The following is a 26,838-nucleotide window of genomic DNA, read 5'->3' as shown; positions in this document are numbered from 1 at the left end:
TAACTATATTATTAAACTCGGTTTGTGGCCCGCCTTTAACCATAAGGCAAGAGCGGGTCTTTTAGTTATTTTTGTTATATATATTGTGGATGAATGATGGATGCGATGATTAATTTGTGAATGAATGCAATGAATGAATTTATTTGGGACGGTTAATTAATTTTCCAAATAGAAACTCGGTTCGATTCATTCGGGTTGGGTTTAAATAATTCGGCTTTTTCTGAAATAAAATCAATTAGAAATCGTAGGTTAAAAGAGGCCGGTTTTCCGAGCGTCGATTTCCAACGGACCGACGTACCCAATTCCCTTACCTAGAATCGTACTTGGTACGCCTGACTAGTTTTCCTAAATAAAAGGCCTTGAATAAAATTGGGTTAAGTGAAGTCACTTTTATAAAATCGGAAACGGTCCCATTGCCGAAATAATGGGTGGCGACTCAAATGTTTTATAAGACCGATTTATCGGCATCGCATATCCAAAAAGATTTTTATCAACTCTTTCCAAAAAAAAAAAAAGAAAAAATAAAATTGATGTTTTCGGATCCTTCCGGGGTTTTGGGATTTCGGCGAAAACAGTTTGGCGACTTCATTGGGGACTTTTGAACCCACTAATCCCCGGTTATTTTTAATAAATAATTTAGTGGTTGCAAATAGGAATTGACTCTAAAAGCCTACTGTTTCTAAATAAAATTGGTTAGAAAAGCCGATGAAAATTTTTTTTAATCGTCCGTATGTGTTTAATTGCTTTCCTTTTCCTTTATAGGACTTGTTGCATTCACTTGCATTTCTCTCTTCTCACCTCATTCTACCCATACTACCCTTCGGTACTGGTGTTAAGTTTGACGGTGGATCTAGCCTAGACCATGCGATTTAGGTGCATCCATCTGAGAATTAACATTACTAGCCTAGTACCTCAAAGGTGCGTCAAAAGGAGTAGGCCCAACAAAGCCCGAATCCTGTTTGCGGAACCCAGACCTTGTTAAGCCCAATATGACTAAAGCCAATGCACATAGTTAAAAGCCTTAGTTACTTCCCCTAAGGTGCACCCGATTCTATTTGCTGATGTTATGCCACATTCATGTCCGAGAGTTGATATCGTCAATCTCAAAACCCCCTGTTGGTTATCGAGATTAGACCAATTCCTAGGAAACAGATGTCGAAATTTTATACCAACGGAATCCGTGTGTGGGAGAAATAAGGTTGGAAGGCATGCATTTCCCAACTCCCGTTCCCCTGTTTGATATAAACTGTACATATGATGTGACATTCATGCATCATGTAACATTTTCTTTTTTAGCCATGCATTAATAAGAGCTAATGTTCGGTATGGACATTTGACCTTGATCTTGATCTGGATTTCAAATTCGTTTTGAATAATATTATGCAATCACTTATAGTAAATCAATACCCAAAAGAAAAGGGAGATATAAGGGGGTTGCGATTCCTTTGTATTTTTTACATTTCTCGCATTATCTGAAAATAAGTGAGAGATTGCAAAATTTTGTAACAAAATAAAATGAAAATCCTGCTTGGGACCATATGTTCCAAGGCAAAAAGTAAGGATACAAATACACAATAAAAATAATAACAAAATAAAATCCCGCTCGGAAATTCTTTCATTCCGAGGCAAAAGTTAGGGATTCGAGAGAAAATAGTCAATCGTAAATCCAAAAGGAGCGGTCGACGACAGATAATGCTCGAAATGTTTAAATATAAAATAAGTTATTGACGTGTTATTCATATCAAATTTTTGATCCAGTCGTTGAAATCGAGATCTTATTTCCATGCTGGCTTTAGCACATTAGAAACGCATTTCTCATCCTATGTGCTGTCATTTTTGCATGCATACATGCAGGACCCTCTTTAAGTTAGAAATTTTTTGTCAGAATTGATCCTTCCCGGGAAACTACTTCGAGAGCTTGGAACAGACGTCCTGGTCAGTGTTTAGTCAGAACATCCTCAATCCCCGAGTTTATTCCGGTCAGTTCAGTGAGCTATTCAAGTTCATCAGATTTAGAGCCCGACTCAGATCCAGTAGAAATGGCAGATGATATAGGGGATGAGCCCGGATTTTCTCAAGCTCAGATAAGGACCATCGCTCAGATTGTAGCCGCTGCTCTCGCCCAAGATAGGGCCCAAAACCAAACTACTCCCCCTTCAAGCAGCCAACCTGTGGTTGAAGAGAGACAAATTCCAGAACCTGTGTCAGATAATCAGACCTCTATGGGAAATACTACCCCTGTCGAGAATGGTGTGCTCAAGCAACTTGCCGAGCTGAAGGAAAGATTTGACAAAATGGCTGCAGTAAAGGAAAAAGACCCGGTCACCAACTTTCACATAACCGAGTATGTTTTGCACCCAACCAGTTCTGCCTCATTTAAGACATTCAAGCACACCATTTTTTAAGGAGACAATGATCCTCGTTCTCACCTGTCCGAATTTCTCCGAGTCTCTCAGATGAACCGATATAATGAGGAAGATGTTTTGCGAGCATTCCAGAAAACATTACACAAGGATTATCGGAGGTGGTATGATGGCCTAGATGAGGAGGTTCAGAAGAATTGGATCAAGCTGCAGACCGCTTTTCTCAAACATTTCAAGACCGATGAGAGTGACGAGTTCGGTTTGCGCGACTTGGAAAGTTTAAGACAGGGGAAGGACGAGAGCTTTTTTGATTACTATAGGAGATGGAGAACTAAGTTGTATAGAGTTCAGACGAGGCCAAAAGACAAGGAATTGATCCGAATCTTCAGCAGGAGCTTGTTGCCCTTCTTTAAAGAAAGGATGTTAACTCAACCTCTCACTGATTTTGCTTTGGTTCAAAGCGCTGGGTTGAACATTGAGGAATTATACAAGGAAGAAAAGAAAAAGAATAGAGGGTTTGGCAACTATCGGACTTCTTATGGTGACAGAGGTGCCGGAGGTAGTAATCAGAACCAGTCGGGGAATAGTAATACAATTGTGGGGGCAGTTAATGAAAGAGCCAGAAGAGAGTTCACCGATTTAGGAAGACCCTTGAGCATAGTGTTAAGATCATGCATCAAGAATGGGGTGCTGTCGAAGCTGCCAGTAGACCTGACTAAGCCCGTGCGAGGGAGATATATCACTACAAAAAAAATGCTATTTTGCGACCGACAAATCGGTCGCAAAATGGCTTAGATCGGTCGCAAATTGTTCTTTGTGACCGATCTGCGAACGACATACTTCGGTCGCAAAATACCTGGTCGCAAAAAATATTTGCGACCGATTATTTCATCGGTCGCAATTTTGCGACTGATTATATCGGTCGCAAAATTGAATAATCGGTCGCAAATTTTGGTCGTGGTTTAATTTGAAATTCAGTCGCTAATTTGGTCGCAGAAAAATCGGTTGCAAATTTTTTAAATCGGTCGCAAATCGGTCGCAAAATTAAAAAAAAATAAAAAAAATTAAATATTATTATGAAACCAAAATTTTTCCGTACCTGTGAAAATTGACATATATACATATATATCACACACGCAATTCAAGAACAATATAAAAATGTAATTTTTATTGTACTGAACAAATTAAAATATCAAAATACAAATAAAAAACTAAAAAGGTCCAAAATCAAATCTATGCTGCTGCTCATCTGCAGGATCCGATGTCGGATCGCCGGGAGGAGTAGCTGCTGGATGTGATGTAGCGCCAGGAGGGGTGACCAAGGTATCTGCTGCAGCATCGGGATCAGGAGCCGGTAGTGGCTGCTACTGAGATGTCGAAACATGTCGGTCTGTAGCAAGCGCAGGATCAGAGGAAGAAGTACCAGCACGGGGCTCACCGGACAGCCGCATCACATGCGCTCTAACTTTGCAATCTGTCTCTGCTGATCAGCAAGCTGAGCCCGTATATCATCATTACAGTGCTCGTCAGTGTGCTCGGGCTGTGGTGCTGTGCTGGCTGTAGAAGCGTGAGCTGCTGAGCCGCAATAAAACTGTGATGCCTGAGACCTGATGCCGTATACCTTCCTCTTCTTCTCGCCCCCTATAGCCTCGAGATAAAGCGCTACCTCGTCAATTCTTGACTCAGCTTCGGATTCATCGGTCTGAGAAGTAACAATACGCTCCCGAGCTGTAGTATAGTTCTCCTGAAAACAAAAAATTAATTAATCAATGCAATTGCAAGCTTTATTATATTGAACTTTGTACATCTTCGCAACGAGTAGAAGGCAAATGTAAATATTATTCATTGTTACTTACATTGACGCTCACCGAACGTCTTTCGACAAACGTATTCAGATCGTGGTCCTTAGTGTGAGTGTATGTAAACACCTCAATCGGTGTGGGCTCACGACGTAATTTTTCAGCCTGTAATGAATTTTTATGCATGATATATTAATATATATAGTGTCCTTTCATTAAACATCAGTTTCATATAAAGGGACTAGTACACTTACTAATAATCGAGCTGTCTCTATAGCAGATATAGATCCACCTGTGTGTCTAGAAGGTCCTGCTCCATCACCGCCAGTCTCACTGCACCTGTTTTGTGCAAATATCTCCCGCTTTCTCTTGAAGGCAGGATCCTCCCAAGCCTTTTGCCAGCTCTCCCATATCTCCTGAGACACACACTGCTGCTTCTTACCGCTTCTTCTCATCCTATAGGTGAAGTCAGCATATCGCTCGGCGCATATCTTCTCCCAGGCTATTTTCAGCATAGCTGTAATGGCCTCGTCCCATATGAAATGTTTCTGCAAAAAATTAAATATAGCGTTTCAACACTAAGGATGTATCTTGAATTGTAAACATTCAATGATGATAGAACTTAAACCAAAGAGTACCTGAAACTCCTCCCAATAAAAGTCTCTCGCCTCTTGTGGTACGGCATCCCATGTGTATCCTTCTTTATGCAGCTGGAGCTTGATTATCCTCAAAATTTGCCTCGCTGCTCGAGAAGATGGATATATGCTAAAAAAAAAAAACAGAAGTGAAATATAATTACACGAAAGCATCACAATGTGAACAAAATATGCTTGCGAAAAAATTGAATAAGTACTTACTGTCCCGCTACCAAACTGAGGGTGATACGTGGATCTGATGAAGCTGCAAAAGAAGTGACAAATGTTATAATTTTTAGATAATTAATATATAATTAAAATGACAGTTATGACATTTATGATTACCTTGCACAGTAGGTGACTGTGCAGCTGATGGAGTCTGTACTGGTCCAGAAACGGGGGTAGAAGAGGAAGGAGCAGAAGAGGAAGGAGCAGAAGGCTATGATGTCGGCAGTACTGGACGCTGAGCAGAGGATGAAGCCCCAGACGTACCTGAAGAAGGATGTGATGGCGGCAGTACTGGTCGTTGAGCAGATGACGAAGCACCAGACGTACCTGATGAAGGATGAGGGATCGACCCTCCTCGTCCACCGGCACTGCATCCAAGGCCACGTCCTCCACGCGAACCACTACCGGACGCGTCAGAATCAAACGCTCTGCCTCTAGCCATCTGTACTGCAGATATCAGAACATAGAAAAAATGAATTTATATAATTATATGAATTGTTGAACATGTCGTAAATATGAGTAAAGAAAGTTAATACCATTGATTTTCTTCATTAATAATATTAATTAGATATACATTTACGAATTTGTAATAGTAAAATTGCTCTAAGTTTTAAGTGTCTTCAATATCATCTGCTTCCTCCTCCTCTTCATCAACTTCCTCTTCTTCATATTCGTCTTCTGAGGTACCCATGATGATTTGATTTTCTTCCTCTTCATCATCCGATGCTCCTATTTCAACATAAGATCGGCTTTCATCATCCAATCTATCTGTTAAATCTTCAACAACTTGCATCGGTTGCGTTTCAACCCTAACTTCTTGAAATGGCTCCGATACTGCAAGTGAAGCAGATTGTTTGGTTTCAAGAGCATGAACAACTGATCTAGCCTTGATTTTACACACTGCCATCCAATCGCATCGGTCTCGTTTAAACGATGGATATGGGACATAGTACACCTATGCAGCTTGCATTGCCAACACAAAAGGTTCATACTTTGTATATCTTCTTCTTTGATTAATATCTAACAGATTATACTTAGGATGAACCTTCGTGCCAATGTTTGGCGTAGGATCAAACCATTCACATTTGAATAAGATTGTGCACTTCATTGGTAGGCCTGGATATTCTAACTCCAAAACCTCAACCAATTTCCCATAAAAATCGTTTGACACATCACTGTAGTTCGATCCCTTTATGCACACACCGCTGTTCATTGTCTTTCTGCTTCTCCCATAACCCTCAGTGTGGAACTTGAAACCGTTTACAAAGTAGCCAGAGTAGGCATTAGCGATCGGTAATGGCCCCTTTGCCAGATCCGTAATAAATCTGTTACAGATATCGATTCCCGAGCTTCGAGCCTATGGAAAATAGTAATGAAATGAGTGAGATTTAATAAATGTAGTTTGATCCATGTTGTGTACATTGAAAGTAACTTACATAATATTTGAACCATTCTGCAAATTCGGTGTCCAGCTTTGCATCAACTGCAGTATCAGGCAAATTGGGATTTTGAAGCCGCAAAAGATTGATATATTTCCTATTTATCAATGAACCAAATTAGCATAAATATGATTTAACTAACGGCCCACATCAATTTTAGACTGTTTACATTATGTATACTTACTGTACATATGGTGTGATCTCTTCGCAATTCAATAAAATATAGGTTTGAGCCGCTTGTATCTCTGCATCAGTCAATCGTCTTTTTTTTTATTTACCAATCGTACGCCAGGGATAGGTGAAAATTTTTAGATTTCCTTCAAACTCAGATTGTACGCGATCTCCTCCGTCATCATTACGTGGCACTCTCCGATGCTTGGTGAAAACATGTTGGTCAAAGTAGTGTGAATAGAATGTGGAAGCTTCTTCCACCAAATATGCATTGCAAATGGATCCCTCGACCTTTGCCTTATTGCGCACATTTTTTTTAATTTTCTGCAGGTGTCTGTCATTGTATAATACCAATATGTAAGTATAAGTTCAAATAAATGATGTAATCATTAGAATGAGATGTTATTGAATCACCTCTCAAATGGATACATCCATCGATATTGTACCGGTCCTGCTAAACGACATTCATAGGGCAAATGAACCGGCAGATGTTCCATAGAATCAAAGAAGCCGGGTGGAAAAATTTGCTCCAACTTGCACATCACTACTGGGATTTCTCGCGCTAATTGGTCCATATCATCGCATCGGATAATAGTCATCGTCAATTCCTTGAAAAAGAGACTCAATTCTGTCATTGCTTCCCAAATTTTTCCTGGTAATAATTCCCGGAATGCCACAGGGATCAATCTTTGCATGAGAACATGGTAGTCATGGCTTTTCATACCAAACAATCTGTACTTCCTCATGTCCACACATCTACCCATATTTGAACAGTAGCCATCTGGAAACCTTAATGATCATAGCCATTCGCACAATAATTGCCTTTGGGGTTTATCTAAACAATAACATGCCTTTGGAAACTTACCAGTAAGTACAGATTGCTCGAGTTCTGGTCGACGGCAAATTTCCTTCATGTCTGCTCTAGCTTTTGCATTATCCTTGGTTTTCCCTTCAATGTGCATGACAGTGTTGAACAGATTTTCAAACACATTTTTTTCTATGTGCATGACATCAAGGTTATGACGGATAAGAAGTGAACTCCAGTATGGCAAATCCCAGAAGATGCTTCGCTTTTTCCACCCGCTATTCCTGCCAATTCTTGTATTTACCTCATCTGCACCTAACTCTGTAACTTTCATAAGCCCCAGATCTTCAATTTCTTGTAATATTTCAGCTCCAGACTTCACAGGTGGAGGGGGTTCAACAATAGTCGTGTTCTTTCTAAAGCATTGTCGATTTCTCCTCCAAGGGTGAGATTCTGGTAAGAATTTGTGATGACAATCAAACCAACATTGTTTACCTCCATTCTTTAGTGTAAATGCATTTGTGTTTTCCATGCAATGACGACATGCCAATTTGCCAGCCGTACTCCACCCAGATAACATTCCAAATGCTGGAAAATCACTGATGGTCCAAAGCAAAGCAGCTCGCATTATGAAATTCTGATTGGTCGAAATATCGAATGTTTCAACCCCATATTCCCATAAATAATTAAGTTCGGCAATCAAAGGTTGCAGAAACACATCAATTTTATGTTTTGGATTAGTAGGGCCAGGAACAATAACACACAAAAACATATATTCATCTTTCATAGACATTGACAGTGGTAGATTATATGGTGTCACAATGACAGGCCATGATGAATATTGTTGTCCTGATTGGCCAAACGGCTGAAACCCACCAGTACAAAGCCCCAATCTCACATTTCTCATATCAGCAGCAAACACAAGATGAATGTTATCAAAATGTTTCCACGCTTCAGAGTCTGACGGATGAGTCATTATACCATCATCATATTCATGCAAAGCATGCCATGTCATGTGTTCAGCTGTCGCCTTAGATGCATATAACCTTTGAAGGAGAGGAACAAGAGGGAAATAATACATCTTCTTGAAAGCCTTCTCTCTTTGTACTCTACCAGTACCTTGACCCCGCCGTTGATATCTTGGAAGATTACAAAACTTGCATTCTCTGAATTCGGAGTCAACACCCCAGAATATCATACAATTATTACGACAGCAATCAATCTTTTCTACCAGTAGTCCTAATCCCCGAACTAATTTTTTTGTCTGATAAAAATTATCAACCATTGAATGGCCTTCAGGCAACATTTCCTTTGCTAACTGCACAAAATCATCGTAACACCTTTCTGAAAAATGGTGCTCCGCTTTCATGTGTAGTAATCGTGCAACAACAGACAGAACTGAATGATTCTTGCATCCAGGCCACAGTTCACTGTTAGCTGCACTTAGCATGTCAAACAATTGTTGTGCTGTTACGTTTGGCGATTCCTCCATATTATCCCAATCACATTATACTCTACTCGCATCGATCACCATATCATTGCATTGATTACCATACAGAAATTGATAAGGCTGAACTTCTAAACTTACCGGAATGGAGTGCCCTGACCCACTGGCAACTCGAGCTTCACCATGATGTATCCATTCGTAATAATTTTCCACGAACCCATTTTTGCACAAATGAAGTTTCACTGTATCGATGTCTAAGAAGGCTCGATTTCAACACTTCTTGTGATTACATGGACACCTCAACTTATTACCATCCATAAAACTGGGATTACCAACTGCAAACTGTATAAACGCCTCTAATCCTTGCAGGAACTCTTGTCGTAATATCCCATTGACCTCGAACCTCCAGTACATCCAATCTCGATTATTTCGCATTTTTTTTTACCTAATTAACAATGTGTTTATGAAGGGTAAATTATATGTAATTGCATTAGTATAAATCATCCTTAAAACATGCCACTAATGTAATGTTCAATTTACGCTTATAACTAACTAAGGTTATTTCTATAATAAGGGTACCTATATATAAATGTAAAATCACTAAGTTCATTTATTCACTAAGTTCATTTATTACCTTTACCCTAATAAAGGTAAGTGTACGATTCCACATATTGAATTTTTTTGCAAAAAATTCGGCAGCACTTCGGCACAACTCAATCAAATCTCAAATGTAAAAACACTTCAATAACCACTCCTATATCATACCAACATTCTCCAAAAGCAAAATGGCCACTACTAGGCCTCCAACCAAACCAAACGCATCATTCATTAAAAAAAAAAAAAAAGAATAATAACAACAATAATAAAAAAAAAGCATTATTTCATAATTATAAAAAAAGAGTAATTTCAATTACATGTATCATAACATAATTATTATTAAAAAAATTCAAACTATCATGTTTATGTCTTATTTGAAAATTAAAATTACATATTTTTTAATATTATCATTTTTTTATTTATTACTATGTAGTTATAATATTTAGTTATCATATATATATATATATATATATATATATATATATATATGATAAAATCAAATTATTATATTATAATTATCAAATTTAGGGCTATAAATAATCTGCATCGCTAATAAACTGAGTTTATTTATAATCATCGAGTTGAATTCGAGCTGAACTAATTTAATTATTTTTAAATAAATCCAATTGAATCAAACTTGAATTTAAAAATATCTTTATCTAGCCAAACTTAACTTCACTAAAATTGGATTCATTTGTAACTCTAAATTCAAGAAAAATTCAACTTATTCAAGAAAAGTTATATCCGAACCATCAGACTCTCCTCTTACATTACACCCAAGAAAAACCATAACCAAGATGCAAATATATTGTGAATAATTTTGTCCAAAGTAATTTTTGTGTTTGAGAAGAGTCTAAATATGAACTTGTTTGTTATTGAATTGATGATCATTTACAGGTTTCAGCAGCCAAGGTGTTGCAGGAGACATGCAACTACATCAGAAACTTGCACAGAGAAGTCGATGATCTAAGTGAGAGGCTATCTGAGTTATTGGCAACTACTGACACTGCTCAAGCTGCCATAATTAGGAATTTACTAATGCAATAATAGAGCTTAATGATTAATTATTTAATAATTGCTAGTTAATTTTCAGTACTTATGTAATAGAACTTATCTTTCTTAATTAATTTCTTTCTATTTCTCTACCTTAATCAATTTCTAGGTTTTTATCATCATTAGCAGTACTGTACTTATGATGATGGTCATGAACATGTAGTAGTGCTTTTCTAACTTATGGATTGGATCTACTACAATTAGGATTGAAAGGATGGGAGGGAGGGATTTTATATATACACACAAACACACTCTTTTGAGATGCTATTTTATGTAAGACCAACATGATTTAAAAGAAAAAAAAAATGTTCATTGTGATTTAATCATTTCTGATTCCATCCCTTCTCACTATATCTAATTTAGGGCAAATACTGAAGTAGAGGACCCAATTAAATTGATTTTTAATTTTTTTTTTTTGAGAAATAAGCATAATTGGACAGTTAAAAACTGCATAATCTTATTATTTAAAGAATGTTCAATTATTGGATTACATGCAAATAAATAGTTGCATATGTAGGGTTAAGCTCGAGAATTAGCTTTTTTTTTATTATTTTTATAAGTTAATTAAAGAAAAAGGATGGAACATTAAAATGAAACAGTATAGTAACAGAAATGACCTGAGAGAGTGAGGAACAATTAACTAGAGAAGAACTGAAACAAACCCAACTCCCAATCCTAAAAATTAAGCAGCTGTAAAGGGTCATATGGTGCAGAAGATGAGATAATTCTATGTGTTTGAAGTGAGGCAATTCTATGTTGATTGTAAGATAATTCTATGTGTATGAAGTGAGAAAGCATTTTCTATTGAAGACCAATATAATCTTTTATATTCCAAGCATTTCCATGATAATGTTTATCGATCGAAATCAGCAAAACTGTCAACTATGCACATTCATTTTGGTAATTGGATAAATTTTATTTGCAATTGGCTTCAAAACATTGACTTATAAGAAAATAAATAGACTGACCCTTTATGTTTTTATTGATACATATATATCCATTGAAGGTAATGATAGAAGGAGCATATTCATGAAAGTTTAACGGAGGATTGTTAATAAGTCTCAGATATTATTCCTACTGCATATGCTTTCTTTTTTTTAACTAATGAAAATGCTTATACATTTATGTTTTGATTTCTTTTTCATTTTTTTGAACTTATGGTACTACATCTATGATAAATTAGTGAAAATATCACATGCAGAAAAAGGTATAACTACATGATTATTGATTTTAAAGGCAAAGCGGTTTCTTATTGTTTTTATTTCTTTCAGGTTCAATAAAAATTGTAGTTCAAATTTTTTGCTCTCATCAACTGAAATGTCGATGTTAGGAAACTTGTTAATATGCAGGGTCAAATGAATCAATTAATTTATAAACCATGCACTGAATTTCCACTTATGATGCTCAACAGACTAGTTTCAATGAAACAATAAGATGCAATAAACTAAATAACATTACAAATATACAAATAATTATGCCCAAATACAAATAAATCGCAAATCAAAAAAAACAATAAACGAAATTCAAAAAATTTTGAAACACAAATCGGAAAATACCTCAACAAGACGGGTGGAGTGATCGGAGGGGCTGCAGCGGCGTCATGAGGGGCTGCAGCGGCGTCAGGCGGGCTGGAGCGGCGTCAGGAGGGGCTGGAGCGGCCTGCGAACAGAGGAGAGGAGAGGAGGAGGAGAAGAAAGGAAGAAGAAGAAAGAAGAAGGAGGGCGTTTAAAGCCCTAAAATTTGCGACCGACAGTCGGTCGCAAATTCTATTAATATCGGTCGCAATTTTTTACCCTGCGACGTCGTTTTACTTCCGAGTCATTTTGCGACCGATTTGCGAATAATACATTCGGTCGCAATATGTCGGTCTCAAATATGTCGCACATCGGTCGCAAAATTTATCCCTAATTTTGAACCGCGAAATTTTGCGACGGAATAACCCTTAGTCACAAATCGGTCGCAAATCCGTCACATAGTAGTCATAAACTGAGAAACAAAATCACGGGAATTGTTACCGCTAAAATTTGCGACTGTTTGTTCTTGTGTAGCAAATCGGTCGCAAATTTGAGACCGATACTGGTCGGTCGCAAATATCGGTCGCACATGAGCATTTTTTTTGTAGTGTATGGACCGAAATTGTGATTATCATCAGTGCAAAGGGCATTCAACTGATGAATGTTTTAAATTGAGGCACGATATTCAGGACTTGATTGACAATGGGAAGATTACTAAGCCTTCGGACAAAAGCAAGCCAAGTACCAAGAATAACCCACTTCCCCAATATCAATACAATTATCCGTCCCGTAAGACTCAGTCAGCGGATCAGTCAATGCGATTGGGAGTGGATTGCCAGAAGAAGTGGTATTGGCAGAAGCGGAATGGGAAGAGCAGATGTGCGCAATGTTGAACATATGGGATGACTGTAGTAGCGATGAGGAAGAGAAGGTGCCAGTAAAAATTGAAATCGAGAAAAGCATCACGGTGAAGGTGGGTGATGTGCCGGAAGATGAGGATGAGCAACTCCAGCTTGCCATTCAAAAGAGCTTAGCCGACCAAGAAGAACAGTGGTACTACAGCAGTGAGGAGGAAGTAAATGAAGTAGGTGTTCAGAGCTTGACCCGGAGTGGGCGAGTATACAATCCCGAGAGCAGTATGCAGGCTAAGGGAAAAGAGGTTGTTGTTGATGGAACAAAGAAGAAAGTGACGGAGAAAGGCGGAGAGGAGCCAAAAGAAAAGAAGAAAGAGGAAGAGATAATAAAAGGACACAAGAAGACTGTCGAGGTTGAAGAAAGCAGTCAGAATAAGGCACCTAGTGGGATGACCGCCAATTCAGTACTGAGTCAGTTGCAAAGAACAAGAGCAGACATTTCAATATGGGACTTGCTGATAGCATCTAAGGAGCATAGAGAAGCTTTACTTGAAGCTATGACTTTCATCAGGGTGCCGGCTCGGATTCAAAGTGTTGATATGATCAACGTGCTACAACGAAGAATTGGCGAGGTCACTTTCTTTGACTCGGACCTCCCACCAGAAGGAAGAAACCACTGTAAGCCACTATATATTCAGATTGCCGTCAATGGACGTGATACCCGGAATGTGATGGTGGATAATGGATCAGCACTGTGTGTATGCCCGTTGAAGATGCTGTCCAAGTTCAAAATTGAAGAGTCTGAACTCGAGCCATCAAATATGGTGGTCAAAGCTTATGACAACACCATGAGGAATGCAAAAGGGACTTTTAAAGCAAAGATATCCACAGGGGCAGTGGAAAGCTGGGTAGACGTGGTTGTGCTTGACATTTTAGCCAACTGTGCTCTTTTGTTAGGAAGACCCTGGCTCCATCATTTAGGTGCAGTTCCGTCCACCTTGCACAAAAAAGTAAAAATTCCATGGGGTACAAACGTGGTGACAGTCAATGCGCAAGAGGATCTGAGTGTGGCAATAGTGGAAGGTCTAGAGCTGGCGGTACCGCTATCGGGTTTTCAGGTGGCAGTAATTGATGCGCCCACCACCAAGAGCAAGAGTGCAGTGAATAAAATGAGTCCTTTCTCGAGAAAGATGATGAAGAAGATGAATTGGCAGTACGGCAAAGGCTTGGGTCGGGAGCTGCAAGGAAGGTTTAAACCACTCTCGTTGGCATTGGGACAGCAAGACAAGCGCGGATTGGGGTATTTTGAAAATAGAAAGAAAGAAAAATATGAGGTTCGGTCTCCAATCAGAGGGTCGAATTTGAATCATATTTTCTTTGTTCCACAAGTCGAAGGAGAATTTCAGAGTAAGGGGGAAGATCTATCCCGGCTTGGAGATATTTATGACCGACTATGAGGAGAAGCTGATCAAGTCACCCAAACCTTTTTTGGAATAGCTGTGGATGGAACCGAGTTTACAGTGTGTATGATAGAAGCAAGCACCGAATCTGAGCGGTCAAAGCGGATATCTGAGTTTGAAGACTTTTTGGGGATTGGGGATGAAGCTTCCAAACTGGCGCAAGAACGGAAGGCCAAGGCACGAATCCTCCAGTTGGTTCTAGCTGCTGAAGATGCCGAAGGGACAGAGAGGAAGGTATCGAAGATGAAGCTAGCTGAAGAGAAGATAGAAGCTACCCCGGAGGAAGGAGAAGAAGGTGCAGATGCCGATGAAGTAATCCAGGCGATAAGGGATACTTGTAATGAATGTATTTAACAGGCAATTAATCCTGTATTTTGTTTTTCTGATCCTTGTTTTGAGAACACTATGGATGGTTTTCCTCTTTTATTTCAATCAATGGAAGTGAACTTTGACTATTTGTTTTCTTATTTTCCTGATTGTCATGTTCATGGCATTGATTATACCACTCGCATATTTGACATAAATGCATTGCATCATTTTGCATTTAATTTAAGCACCACTGAAGATCCTAAAATAATCGAAATCGGATCAGACTCTAAACCTGAGCTCAGACAGGATCTTCAAGAATGCATTAGAAGAAATTCAGAGGTATTTGCCTGGAGCTATGCGGACATGCCAGGAATCGACAGATCAATAGCAGAGCACTTCATTCCTACTGATCTGAATGTTAAGCCAGTAAAGCAGAAAAGAAGAAGGGTCAGACCAGAGTGGCAAGACAAGATCAAAGCTGAAGTCCAGAAGCAGTTGGATGTAGGATTCCTGGAAGTAGTTCACTATCCGGAATGGTTGGCTAATATAGTCCCGGTGCTGAAAAAAGATGGGAGGATAAGGGTCTGTGTTGACTACAGGGACCTGAACAAAGCCTCGCCTAAGGATGACTTTCCACTTCCGCACATAGATGTTTTGATCGACAGTGCTGCCGGAATGGGATGTTATTCTACCATGGACGGATTCTCCGGATACAACCAGATACTGATGGCCCTAGTGGACAAGCACAAGACGGCCTTCACCACGGATTTCGGAACATTTTGCTATAGGGTAATGCCATTTGGATTGAAGAACGCCGGGGCAACATACCAGAGAATGGCTACAACATTATTTCATGATATGATCCATAAAGGGCTAGAAGTATATGTGGATGACATGGTGATCATGACAAAAACACAGGAAGAACACGCAGAGATGTTAGAAAAGTTCTTTGCACGGGTCAAGCAGTATAATTTGAGACTCAATCCCAAGAAGTGCGTATTCGGAGTAACAAAAGGGAAGTTGTTAGGTTTCGTTGTAGGACCTAACGGGATTGAGGTCGACCCCGATAAAATAAAAGCCATTCAGGATATGGAGCCGCCTAGAACAGAACGTCAGGTGAGAAGCTTCCTGGGTAAAATTCAGTACATTTGTAACATCCCTTTCCGGTCCACCCGTTAACCCGAATGAACCGAGCCGAGACGCTACAATCTGGTTGAACTTATATCCTGTCATGCTGATATCATCCTGTATGCTAAATATGAATATAAAACACTCCCAATTAAAAGTTCAAACTTTCAATATCTCCAACTAATCATCATAACACAACAACACTTTATATATATAGTCATAACTGTATAAATCCTCAATAGCATTGAAAATCCAGCAATTAATTGCATTCATGATCTATATCAAGTCTTCATGACCTAATCATACCAACTATAGTAAAATATTTCAATCATTTCCTCCAAATACTTACACCACAATAATTACATGCTTCAATTATATTTCCAATCACATAAGCTCTAACAAATGTAATAATTATACATGCCATAAATCTTAATACATGCCATAATTCTTAATATTACAACTCTCAATCTACTATGACCAAGTTAGTCACTTCTGCTTTAAACGTACTCCTCAAGTCTTCAAGTACCAACCACGATCTTCAACCTACGCGTGATAAAAATTGACGCGCTGAGTATAAAACTCAGTGGTGCTCATAATTCACATACTAAACAAAGTGCGATGGCAACTAACTTAAAATACAAATTTCATAAAGCATTGATACTCATAGAATCAGTAAATTTCAACATAAATGTCTCTTTATAGCAACGAATAAACTTCTAATTCATAAACATCAATAATTTAGTTCTAATTATCTCATAACTCCTTTACATGAACCTTAAATCACACCTTATGATACTATCATGATCTTACCTGCTGTTCATTGTGTTGTATGAATGAAATCAATAAACATGTAAGATTACATAACAGTATATGTTCATTGTCTTACTTGCTATTCATTATGCTGTATGACTTATGCACTTTTAGTCACATCATATAAGTTATGATTAATAACATCTCATGACTGTATGGCTCTTTAAGAATTAAATAAATAAACTTGTAAGCATATATAACATGATACTTTCATAATCTTACCTGATGTTCTTTATGCTGTATGAACTCTGCAACTTTGATTAAACTCAGTGAATATCACAATGAATGAAGAAACATATAAGCACATACATATGTAGAAATAAACATTTACTCACATATGGAATGTAAGCACACATATCATGATACTTTCATTTTCCCTTAATGATCTTTCTTGCTGTTTAGTAGACTGTATGATTATGCAATTTGTAGTCGATATAACTGTATAGCTCCATAAGGTTATAGTGAAACCGAAGTGATAAGAAAAACTGTATGAAACTGGATGAAACTGTATGCTTGGCTGCTATGGCCTGTATAATCATATCCACTCAACGGCCTGTAGCCGGATTACCAAACTGTATGGGGCGCAGATCTGCTATTCTATGTCGCGACATAGCCTTATCTACATGGTTTCTACCTAACCTCAATGGAGCATATTAATGGAATGACAATAGATAAAACAAAAGCAAAATAACTGTGTCATAACTTGCATGCCTGTGTCATGTTATTTTCACACCATTTGCATGCTTGCATTTTGTGTTTATACATGTGTTCATGTTGTCTTTTTGTTTTAAATTGGTAGAAGACATACAAGTTGAGAAAGGAATACAATTACATAGAATTCATAACTTCATACACCATTTCACATCATTTCACAATTGCATAGAATACAATTACAAGTTGTTTTTACCTCATTTCACATCATTTGCATGCTTGCATGTTGTTTTGATACATGATTTAATATTGTATTTTTGTTGTAAAATGATTGGAGGCATACAAAGTGAGCAAAGGAATCCAATTGCATAGAAAAAGAAGTCCAAAAGTGCATGAAAACACAAGTCGCGAGCGCGCCTTGCAAGGTCGCGAGCGCGTAAAGCACCAAATGAGAGACAGTGAATTATCGGGCACAAGTCGCGAGCGCGCACTTGAAAGTCGCGAGCGCGTAGAGTGCAAAATGAGAGACAGTGAGTTCCCAGGCCAAATTCGCGAGCGCGCGATGAAGGTCGCGAGTGTTTACAGGCCAAGGGCCAAGTCGCGAGCGCGCAAATGAAAGTCGCGGTCGCGTACAGTGCAAAATGAGAGTCAGAGAGTTTCAGGTGAAAGTCGCGAGCGCGCAAATGAAAATTGCGGTCGCGTACAGTGCAAAATGAGAGTCAGTGAGTTTCAGGCACAAGTCGCGACCTCTTCAGGCAATTCGCGCGCGCGCGTCGCGTTTTCCAGCCTGCACTGTCTGTACTCTTTTGATCATAGCTCTCAATATACAACTCCGATTTGAATGATTCAAAAACCCATGTAAAGCTAACACATAGAGGAACAAATAACTCTTCTATGACACTTCCTAATTCTATCATTAAATGGGGTCAAAATCAAGATGAAGGTACTGGTAAAATTTCCAGTACCAGTAACTCCCCTGTTTCAGCATAAACTCACCATTTACTTCATTTATTCAATACCTCCCCTGTTTTCTCACCATTACCAGTCCTCCCACTCAACATGAAGCAATATTGTCTCATTAGCAACACACCACACAATTTCTCATGCAAAGAAAATGGTAAATGAAAAGAGATATCACACCTTCACTTAACAAGCTTGGAATCTTCTTCTTAGCTTCCTTTTTCTTCTACCTTAGAGCTCACCTCTCCTATACATGAGAATTCTTATGAATCATCTAAAAAAAATATCACCAAATGATTCAAGTATGAAAATCAAGAAGGTTTACTTACTTGGATAGAATAGAAGTTGAATTAATGTTTGAATCCCATTAACATCTTCACTACCATTAAAAGTGATGGGGAAAGGAAAGTGGAAGAGGAAAGTAGAGGAAGAAGATGAAGATAAGGATGAAGAAATGAAAATGAAATGGAACTCACGGGTAGTCTCTAGAATATCATGGATTTTTATATGAAAATTACCAAATGGTACCTCAAGTGTCAAAATGGTACAACTTCCTACCTCAACTTTATATTTTAGTGCAAGCAAGTCCTAATCCTTATACTTTGATCTTTTTGTTTCCTTCAAGTAAGTCCACTTCTTCTCCTTATTTCATTCTAGCCCACTCTAGACTCTAATGGCTCGAACCGGGTTTTGGATCAGCCCGACTCGACTCTAAGCAACGCCACGATTCAATAGAAAAATGGGACGTTACAACATTAGTAGGTTCATTTCGAGGTTATCCATCACCTGTGCTCCAATTTTCAAGCTACTGAAGAAGAATCAGCCAGTTAAGTGGAATGAGGACTGCTAGAAAGCCTTTGATCACATAAAGAAATACTTGATGAATCCACCAGTGCTTAGTTCACCTAGACCAGGAGAACCTCTGATCTTGTATCTGTCTGTAGAAGATGCAGGAGTTGGAGCAATGTTGGTACAGCCGGACACCGTTGGAATAGAAAAGGCCATTTATTATATTAGCAAGAAACTACTGCCCATAGAGGAGAAGTACAACTTGGTGGAGAAAACATGCATGGCAGTAGTGTGGTAGATAAAGAAGTTGAGGCCTTACTTTGATTCCTTCAAGGTCACTTTTGTCTCCAAAATTGATCCTCTGAAGTATTTGCAGAGACCGCCTACTCTAGAGGGACGGCTATCTAAATGGTTAATTCAGATATCCAGTGTGGATGCGGACTTTGTAACGAAGAAAACGGTCAGAGGGCGGGCTGGAGCAGAATTCCTGGCAAAGAACCCAATTACAAGCGATGAACCTTGGGAATTGGAGTTTCCAGATGAGCACTTACAATGTATCGAGACAGGGGCTTGGAAGTTGTACTTCGATGGATCAACCAACAGAAATGGGGCCGGAGCTGGTATTGTAATTGAAGCGCCTAATGGCGAAGTTACCACGATGTGCAAGAGACTGTTGCTTCCGGCTACTAACAACATGGCGGAGTATGAAGCATGCATCATGGGAATGGAAGCTCTTCTTGCATCTGGTGCTAAGGAGGTTAAGGTAATAGGAGATTCCTTATTGGTTATTGAACATGCCAACGAGAGATGGAAGGTAGAGGAAGAAAGATTGAAGCCCTATGTCGAGTACTTGTTGAAAAAGGCAGCACTATTCGACAAGATCACTTTCACTCACATAGGAAGAACCTATAACAGAATTCCAGATGCCTTGGCAAACTTAGCATCGGCTTGGCAAGATTTGAGTAAAGTTCCGAAGAAGCCGTTTATCATTACCACAGCCAATATCCCGTGCTACAAAGAACATTTTGTGAACCAGGTAGAGTTGGAGGAAGAACCATGGTTCACGGATATTCTGAGGTATATGAAAGACGACACTTTTTCTGATGATGCTACAAAAGAAGACCGAGCAGTTCTCAGGAAAATGGCTTTGAATTATGTTCTAGCCGATGGTGAACTCTACAGGAGAGCTTGGGATGGAATGTTGCTGAGATGCGTAAGTAAGAAAGAGGGAGAAGACATAATGAAGAAAATACATGAAGGAGTTTGCGGTACTCATCTAAGTGGCATGAGCCTAGTAAGAAAAATCATGAGGCAGGGTTATTTCTGGATGTAGATGGAAGGTGACTGTGTTCAGTATGTGCGTCATTGCAAATCTTGCCAATACCATGACAATAAAAGCCACCTACCTACTGTTGAACTCCATCCGACAACTCCTTCCTGGCCTTTTTCTGCATGGGGTATAGACGTCATCGGCAAAATCTCACCTGCAGCGTCGAATGGCCATCAGTATATATTGGTTGCAGTTGACTACTTCTCTAGATGGATTGAGGCTCAATCTTATAAAACTTTAACCGCCAAGCATGTGGCTAGGTTCATTGAACAGAACATTTTCTGTCGCTATGGTGTTCCCCATCACATAGTTACAGATAATGGTTCTCACTTTCAAGCAGATGTTGGTCAATTGCTTTATAGGTATAAGGTTGAGCATCACCATTCTTCTCCTTATCGCCCTCAGGCTAATGGTGCGGTAGAAGTTGCGAATAAGGAGATTAAAAGAATCCTGTCAAAGATGTGCGAAAGGTACAGAAGCTGGGCTGAGAAACTTCCTTTCGCGGTCTGGGGGCATCGCACTACCTTCAAATCAGTAAATGGAGCCTCTCCTTTCGAACTAGTATACGGAATGGAGGCAGTGTTACCGGTAGATCTCGAAAAGAAGTCTCTCAGGGTGTTAGTAGAAACTGGTCTGACTGAAGAGGAATGGGTCAAGAAGAGATATGAAGACCTGGCACTCCTAGACAGAAGAAGATTGAATGCTCGATTCCAGGACCAGATGAGAAAAAGAAGAATTGCTCGCTTCTACAATAAGCGAGTACATCCAAGGGCATTAAAGAACGGAGATTTGGTTTTAATCAAATTATTGGACCACGAAGCCCAGAATCATCCTGGTGGGAAATTTAAACCCAACTGGCATGGACCGTTTAGGGTTCACAAGTTACTAGCAAAAGGCGCCGCTGAATTAGTCACCATGGAAGGAGAGCCTGTTAAACGAATTGTCAATCAGGATCAAATTAAGAAATTTTATGCCTGAAATGATGATTTCGATTAAAAAAAAATTAGCTAAACTGAAAAACCCGAAAGGGCGGCTTAGGCAAGAATTAAGCTCGCTAGGTTGAAAACCCGAAAGGGCCTAGGCAAAAGTTAGAGCATGAAAAAATAATAATAATAAAATTTTCGGGATCGACGCGTGGTGCTTAGTTTAAATGCAGAATCCATGCCATGCGTTCGTGATGAATTTGTGATTGGTTGCTCAATGCCATCAACCCGACTTGAAGGAGAATAGGAAGTCGAATAGTTAGAGCAAACGACCATTGTATTAAAATAAATTCTTTTTTACTTCTATATAATGTTGAAAAGAAGTAAGATCAATAAAGGATTTGAATTTTAAAATTTTTCTTTTTGTTCCGGGGTTGTGATCGAAGAATGCAAGACCTTCCTCTCTGCTTATTTAAACAAAGATCGACTCATTTGGTCTCAAATGTTCCAGCTGGTGGTCCTGCTTAAACAATGAACTCTTTTAAGACGTTGATCAGAGGGACGAGCACCATTTTCTCAGTGATTTCCCCGGAAAGATCAATATAAAACCTTGGGTAAACCTTAGTACACATATAGGTTCATGCATGCATAAAGGAGTTACATTTGTTATTTTTGTCTGATTTGTGCAGGTAATAAAACAATTTGCCCCCATTCTTTGTTATTTCCCAGTGTAAGCTTTTATCTTTATAGAATAATCTCTTCTTATGAGCTTTCATTTATTAACCCAAGGGCAGGAGGCCCAAATAACTGATGCCACAAACGATTTCGAAAGAAAAAGTTTGTTGTATGTTGTTGATTCAGGTCTGCAGGAAACAGGAATTAATAAAGGCAGGATCATCGGCATCATTAATTAAAAGGAGAGCAGATACATTCAAATAAAAAGCTCATGGCCTGAGTACAAAAAAGCAACAAGCAAAAATTTATTCCAGTGGGGCCCATCAGCAGAGGCCAATCCTCACAAGAGCATGATATCATTATGGGGTAAAGAACCAGTTGGCATATGCGGGTGTCACGGTATCCTGCATCGTTCCTTCATCTAAATACACAGTGTTTCGACTTCGCCAACGGTCAGCCAGAGTGGTCAACAGATGTGGTGTTATCAGACCGCTCTCGAAGTTATGGACTCTGGGAACACGCTGTATCATCCCGTACTGACGGCTGATCCTATCAGGGAAATAGGCCATGGAACGGTCTAGACTGGCATACAACACATAGTTGAGATTCATACTTCCGGTTGTGACCAGTCTAATCCTCCACCAAGGACAAGTCCACCGAATAGTAGGGTTACCACAAAAATCGAAGCGTCTCCGAGACCGAGATTGAAAAATGGCAGCCCAGTAGGTCAGAATCAAGCGAGCTGGAACCGGAGGAATCAGGCTTAATTTGTCCAGAGCCCAGGCTTGCAATAGCAGTGGACAACCGCGATGATGAACATTGAAGTCGGTGATGTGAAGGGCAATATCCTTGACCTAACACATTGTTTCTCCCATGATCATCATAAAGACAGTACGATGGTACAATTGCATGTCACGAACAACAGTCAGAAGTCGGAAATCTCCAATTCCGGGTTGACGGTTCTTCATGACATACACATTCAGCAATAAGAAGCAACAAGCTCGAATCCAAGAAGGATCCAGATCCATGGACAGAACCTTGTTATGAAAAGGTTCTAAAGGTAAACCCTGATTCACGTTTATGCCATCAGGAAGGTAAACCGGGCACAAGGCCACAATCTCAGCTAGATCATACCTAGGACCTGGGGGCAGAGCCGGAGTTTCGTCTTGATCAGGATGATGATCCATCACGGCGCACATCTCCTCGTAGGTCGGAGTTACCTCAGAGTCTTCGAACCGAAAAACCATGGCGTTAGGATTAAAACGAGTAACAAGCCAAGACAAGAAACCATAGTCAGGTTTTAAGTCTTTGAAATATTTCAGCCAAACGAGCTGGTTCATAGGAGGAATTTGCCATAGATCGTCAGGAATGGATTGGACAAAGGATGAGACTTGGTTTCTGAAGGCCATGGAAAAGGATTATTCGAGAGACTGGTCTGTGTTGAACGTTGGATGTGAAGGAGGTGTGAAGTAAAACCCCCATTTATAGAAGGGTAAAAGAACCGATGAGCGAAGCATCATCATTGTCCGACATAATGTCCACTGTTAAGGGTAGTTGGAAGGACATTCATGTATGGACTGCTCGGAGTGGGTGAGCATTTAAACCCGCATTGATAAATAAGAAGGACGATTTGTACAACGAGGAGGTTGAATCTTTATGACCGCGTTAAATCGCCCTATCAGGTAAGTACTACGATCCACTGTTATTTAGTAATTGATTTTTCTCGTATTGCATTTTAAATCCATTATTTTATCCTTTATTTACTTCATTTTTATTTCATTCATTTCATTTATAATAAATTGCTCCATGGACCACTAACAAGGTGGACCGCTTTTGTAAATAAATGGGACACCGTCCTCTTTTTTCGTGTTTTCGTATTTGTGTTTTATTTTTGCAGGAACAAGACTTCACAGTTGTAAAATATAAACACCCATGACGGTATAATAAAAGCAAAATATTATGGAAATGTAAATAATATCATATAAAAATAATAACATAACTGTACAGTCCTCCTAAAAATAATAGAATAATATAACATTTCTAAATGTTCAAAAAAAATGTCAAAAAGTGGATGAGACGCGGAGCAGGACTACCGCCGCCTACGGCTCGAACCAGCAGCAGCCGCAGGGGGTGGGGACAGCGGTGCATCATCGGAAGAAGAGCCATCCTCATCCTCCTCTGAAGAATCGAGCGGGATGCCCTCAACCTCCAGCTTCGTCCGAAGCCACTCTACCTCCGCCTGGAGTCGGCTCACAGCACTGGACTGACGAGACTGATGCCTCCGCAGCCTGCCGATCTCCAAGTCCTGTAAGACAAAGATGTGTAAGGAAAGGTAGACAAATAATAAGGAAGAAAAATGAGACACAGGAAGACTGTACCCACCCGCTCATGTACATCAGAATAGAGCCGACCGATGTAGGATCGGGCAAACCCGAACCGCTGGCAAATCTCCTGATACCGCTGGGCCAGCACCTGCAAACAAGAAACATCCATTAAAAAGCTATTCAGGTAAAGTGCTTCTAACTTGGTAAATTTGGTTTATAACTTACATGTGTAGTGTGCTCAGGGTCCAGCTGTACTGGAGGAGGAGCCTGCCGAAGATCAGCAGGAATGATGATGCCCGATCCGAGGCCTAGACCAGGGTCCAGCACCACCTCTATGCTCGGCGGGAACGGCATGTCACCCAATACTACATTGGCCGGTCCAGCCGGAGCAGCTGCGCCACCCGCCTCAGCTGCTGCCTCCGCCCTGTAGTGAGCCGCAGTCTTGTGCGTCTTCCGCTCCTGCATTAAATTACAGAGGAAGTAATGGTATCAGTGATCGAAAACAGTGAAAATAATAATGAAAGTAAATGAGACCGAAGATCGAAAAAGTCACCTGAGTATACTCGAGAACCTCGGGGAGCCGCGCCTGCATCCAAGAGGCGAAGTAAGAGGGGAAATCACCGACGGACAGAAAGTCGTTCGCCAAGAAACCTCTGTACTCCACCTCCAAGTCCTCCCGGGTCAAGCCCTCCAGGAGACACATGTGTCGAGGAGGGGCATGAGGCACCCTCCGCTGTGCTGGAGCTATCGGAGTGTCAAAAACTCTCTCTCTGAGGAAGTACCGATCGGCCTAGTATCCCCGCATCAGCAGCCTCGACCAGGTGTGCAACTCAGCCACCTCCCGGCCCGGGTAGTTCCCCCAGGCCTCGCAATCCCAAGGAGTCAAGAACAACTGCAAAAGAATAAGGAATCAGTAATTGTTGTGCATTAAAATAAAAAGAGAAAGAGCTAACCTAAGCGTTCAGGGTTTCCATTTGTACTTACATCAGACAGCTCCCAGTCGTTAAGGAAGCTCCGCCAGTACTCTGGATCCTCACCACTGGCATAAGTGTGATGGCAGTGGGCCAAGTAGCGAGGGATCCTCCTAGACTCGGCAGGAGAGTCACCGCTCGGACCCCCTGGATAGATACAATACTCATATGACCATACCTGCAACAGAAACAGAAATGATGTCAGCTGGTTGAACAGTCGAGAACGACGAAGAGGAAGCTGAAGAGTGAAAGAATGTTACCTCCAGAGGCCGGATGAACAGCCAGTTTGACTCACCGCTACCACGGGTCCAGACATCCAGACCGTGATAGAGATGAGCCAAACCGAGTGTGGCCCAGTCGAAGGACCCGACCTGGCTCAAATCCCGAAGACATGCCAGCACCGCCGGGTCTCCCTTATTCTGGGAGGTGCATAGCAGCTGGGACGAGATGATGTAAAACAAGAAGGACCGAGCAGCCTGGTCCCTCTCCTCCCGAGTATACGCAGGAGCAGCAGGTCGGGCCTCCATTGGCAACTCCCTCCAAGCCTCCAAACGGGTCCTGATCCTCTTGGCCCAGAACCGAAAGACCATCTCATAGGACATACATCCCTGCATGGTGTACCGGGTCTGTGTGGTGACACCGAGCAAAGAACGGACTAGCTGAGCTCTAAGAGTGGCTGTCTGGTACCAAGCATCCAGTGGGGGAACCGGACCAGTGAAGCGCAGACCAGTGATGGCAGCATAGTCTACGGGCGTCAGGGTCATCTCGCCAAACCCGAAGATGAAGGTGTGAGTGCAATCGTTCCACCGCTCCATCAATGCATATCGCATAGCGGGCGGGAAACGAGGCTGTGTGCGATGCAATCCCGCAGCGTAATCTCTGAAGCCTACAGCGACGACCCGAGCTCGCATAGGCGGGTCCAGCAAGTCCCAGAAAGCAGAAGCATCAGTGGCGGATCCACCCGAGCGGGCCTTGCCCAGATTAACCTGTAAGAAGAATTTCCAGTTTCAATAAATATAATACTAACAATTGTTCATTTTCTTCTATGGCAGGAAAAATAAATAAATAAAAAATCAAATTTCAGTTTGAACAGTAGCCGCGTCATGCAACTACAAAGCCGCGTCACGCGTCTACACAGTTGCGCACGCAACTTTGCCCAAGTTGCGCACCTTGAAGCACAGCTGCGTCGCGCGCCTCAGCACCCACACCACTCCACAGATGCGTCACGCAACCACGAAGTCGCGCCACGCATCTCGGTAGCTACATTACGCAACTGTTCAAGACCCTTCCTCGTCGACGAACAGTCGCGTCACGCAACTGTTCTTCCAAAGAACAGCTGCGTGACGCAACTGTCGAAGGTACGCAGTACTTTGATTTAAACCTAATTTCACTATGTTTGTGTTGTTTTCATGCAATTTCCAGGACAAAATCAAGTCGCCTAGAGATACCAACAAGCAAATATCAACGAATCAAGCTCTACCACAATGAAGAAGGGTCGATTCTAAAGTTCAAGGCAAGCTAGGGTTTCTGGTGCCTCGAACAGTTGCGTCACGCAACTGTTCACACAGGAACAGCTGCGTCACGCAACTATTCATGGAAGAAC

General features: G+C 40.6%; 1 protein-coding gene across 1 annotated transcript; it reads left to right on the top strand.

Moving 5' to 3' along the window:
* Positions 1-5,241: 5,241 nt before the first annotated feature.
* On the top strand, positions 5,242-10,531 carry LOC149492721 (transcription factor PRE3-like). Its single transcript, XM_089715933.1, has 2 exons — positions 5,242-5,250; positions 10,382-10,531. The coding sequence occupies exons 1-2, from the start codon at positions 5,242-5,244 to the stop codon at positions 10,529-10,531; spliced, it is 159 nt and encodes a 52-aa protein (XP_089572059.1).
* Positions 10,532-26,838: the final 16,307 nt, after the last annotated feature.

The sequence above is a fragment of the Jatropha curcas genome, chromosome 11 (genome assembly GCF_041381405.1).
Source record: "Jatropha curcas cultivar XTBG-Jc1 chromosome 11, XTBG_Jcur_1.0, whole genome shotgun sequence".
In the NCBI taxonomy this organism is placed as follows: Eukaryota; Viridiplantae; Streptophyta; class Magnoliopsida; order Malpighiales; family Euphorbiaceae; genus Jatropha; species Jatropha curcas.
Note: the sequence above shows the minus strand (reverse complement) of the source record. Positions and strands in the feature narration are given on the sequence as shown.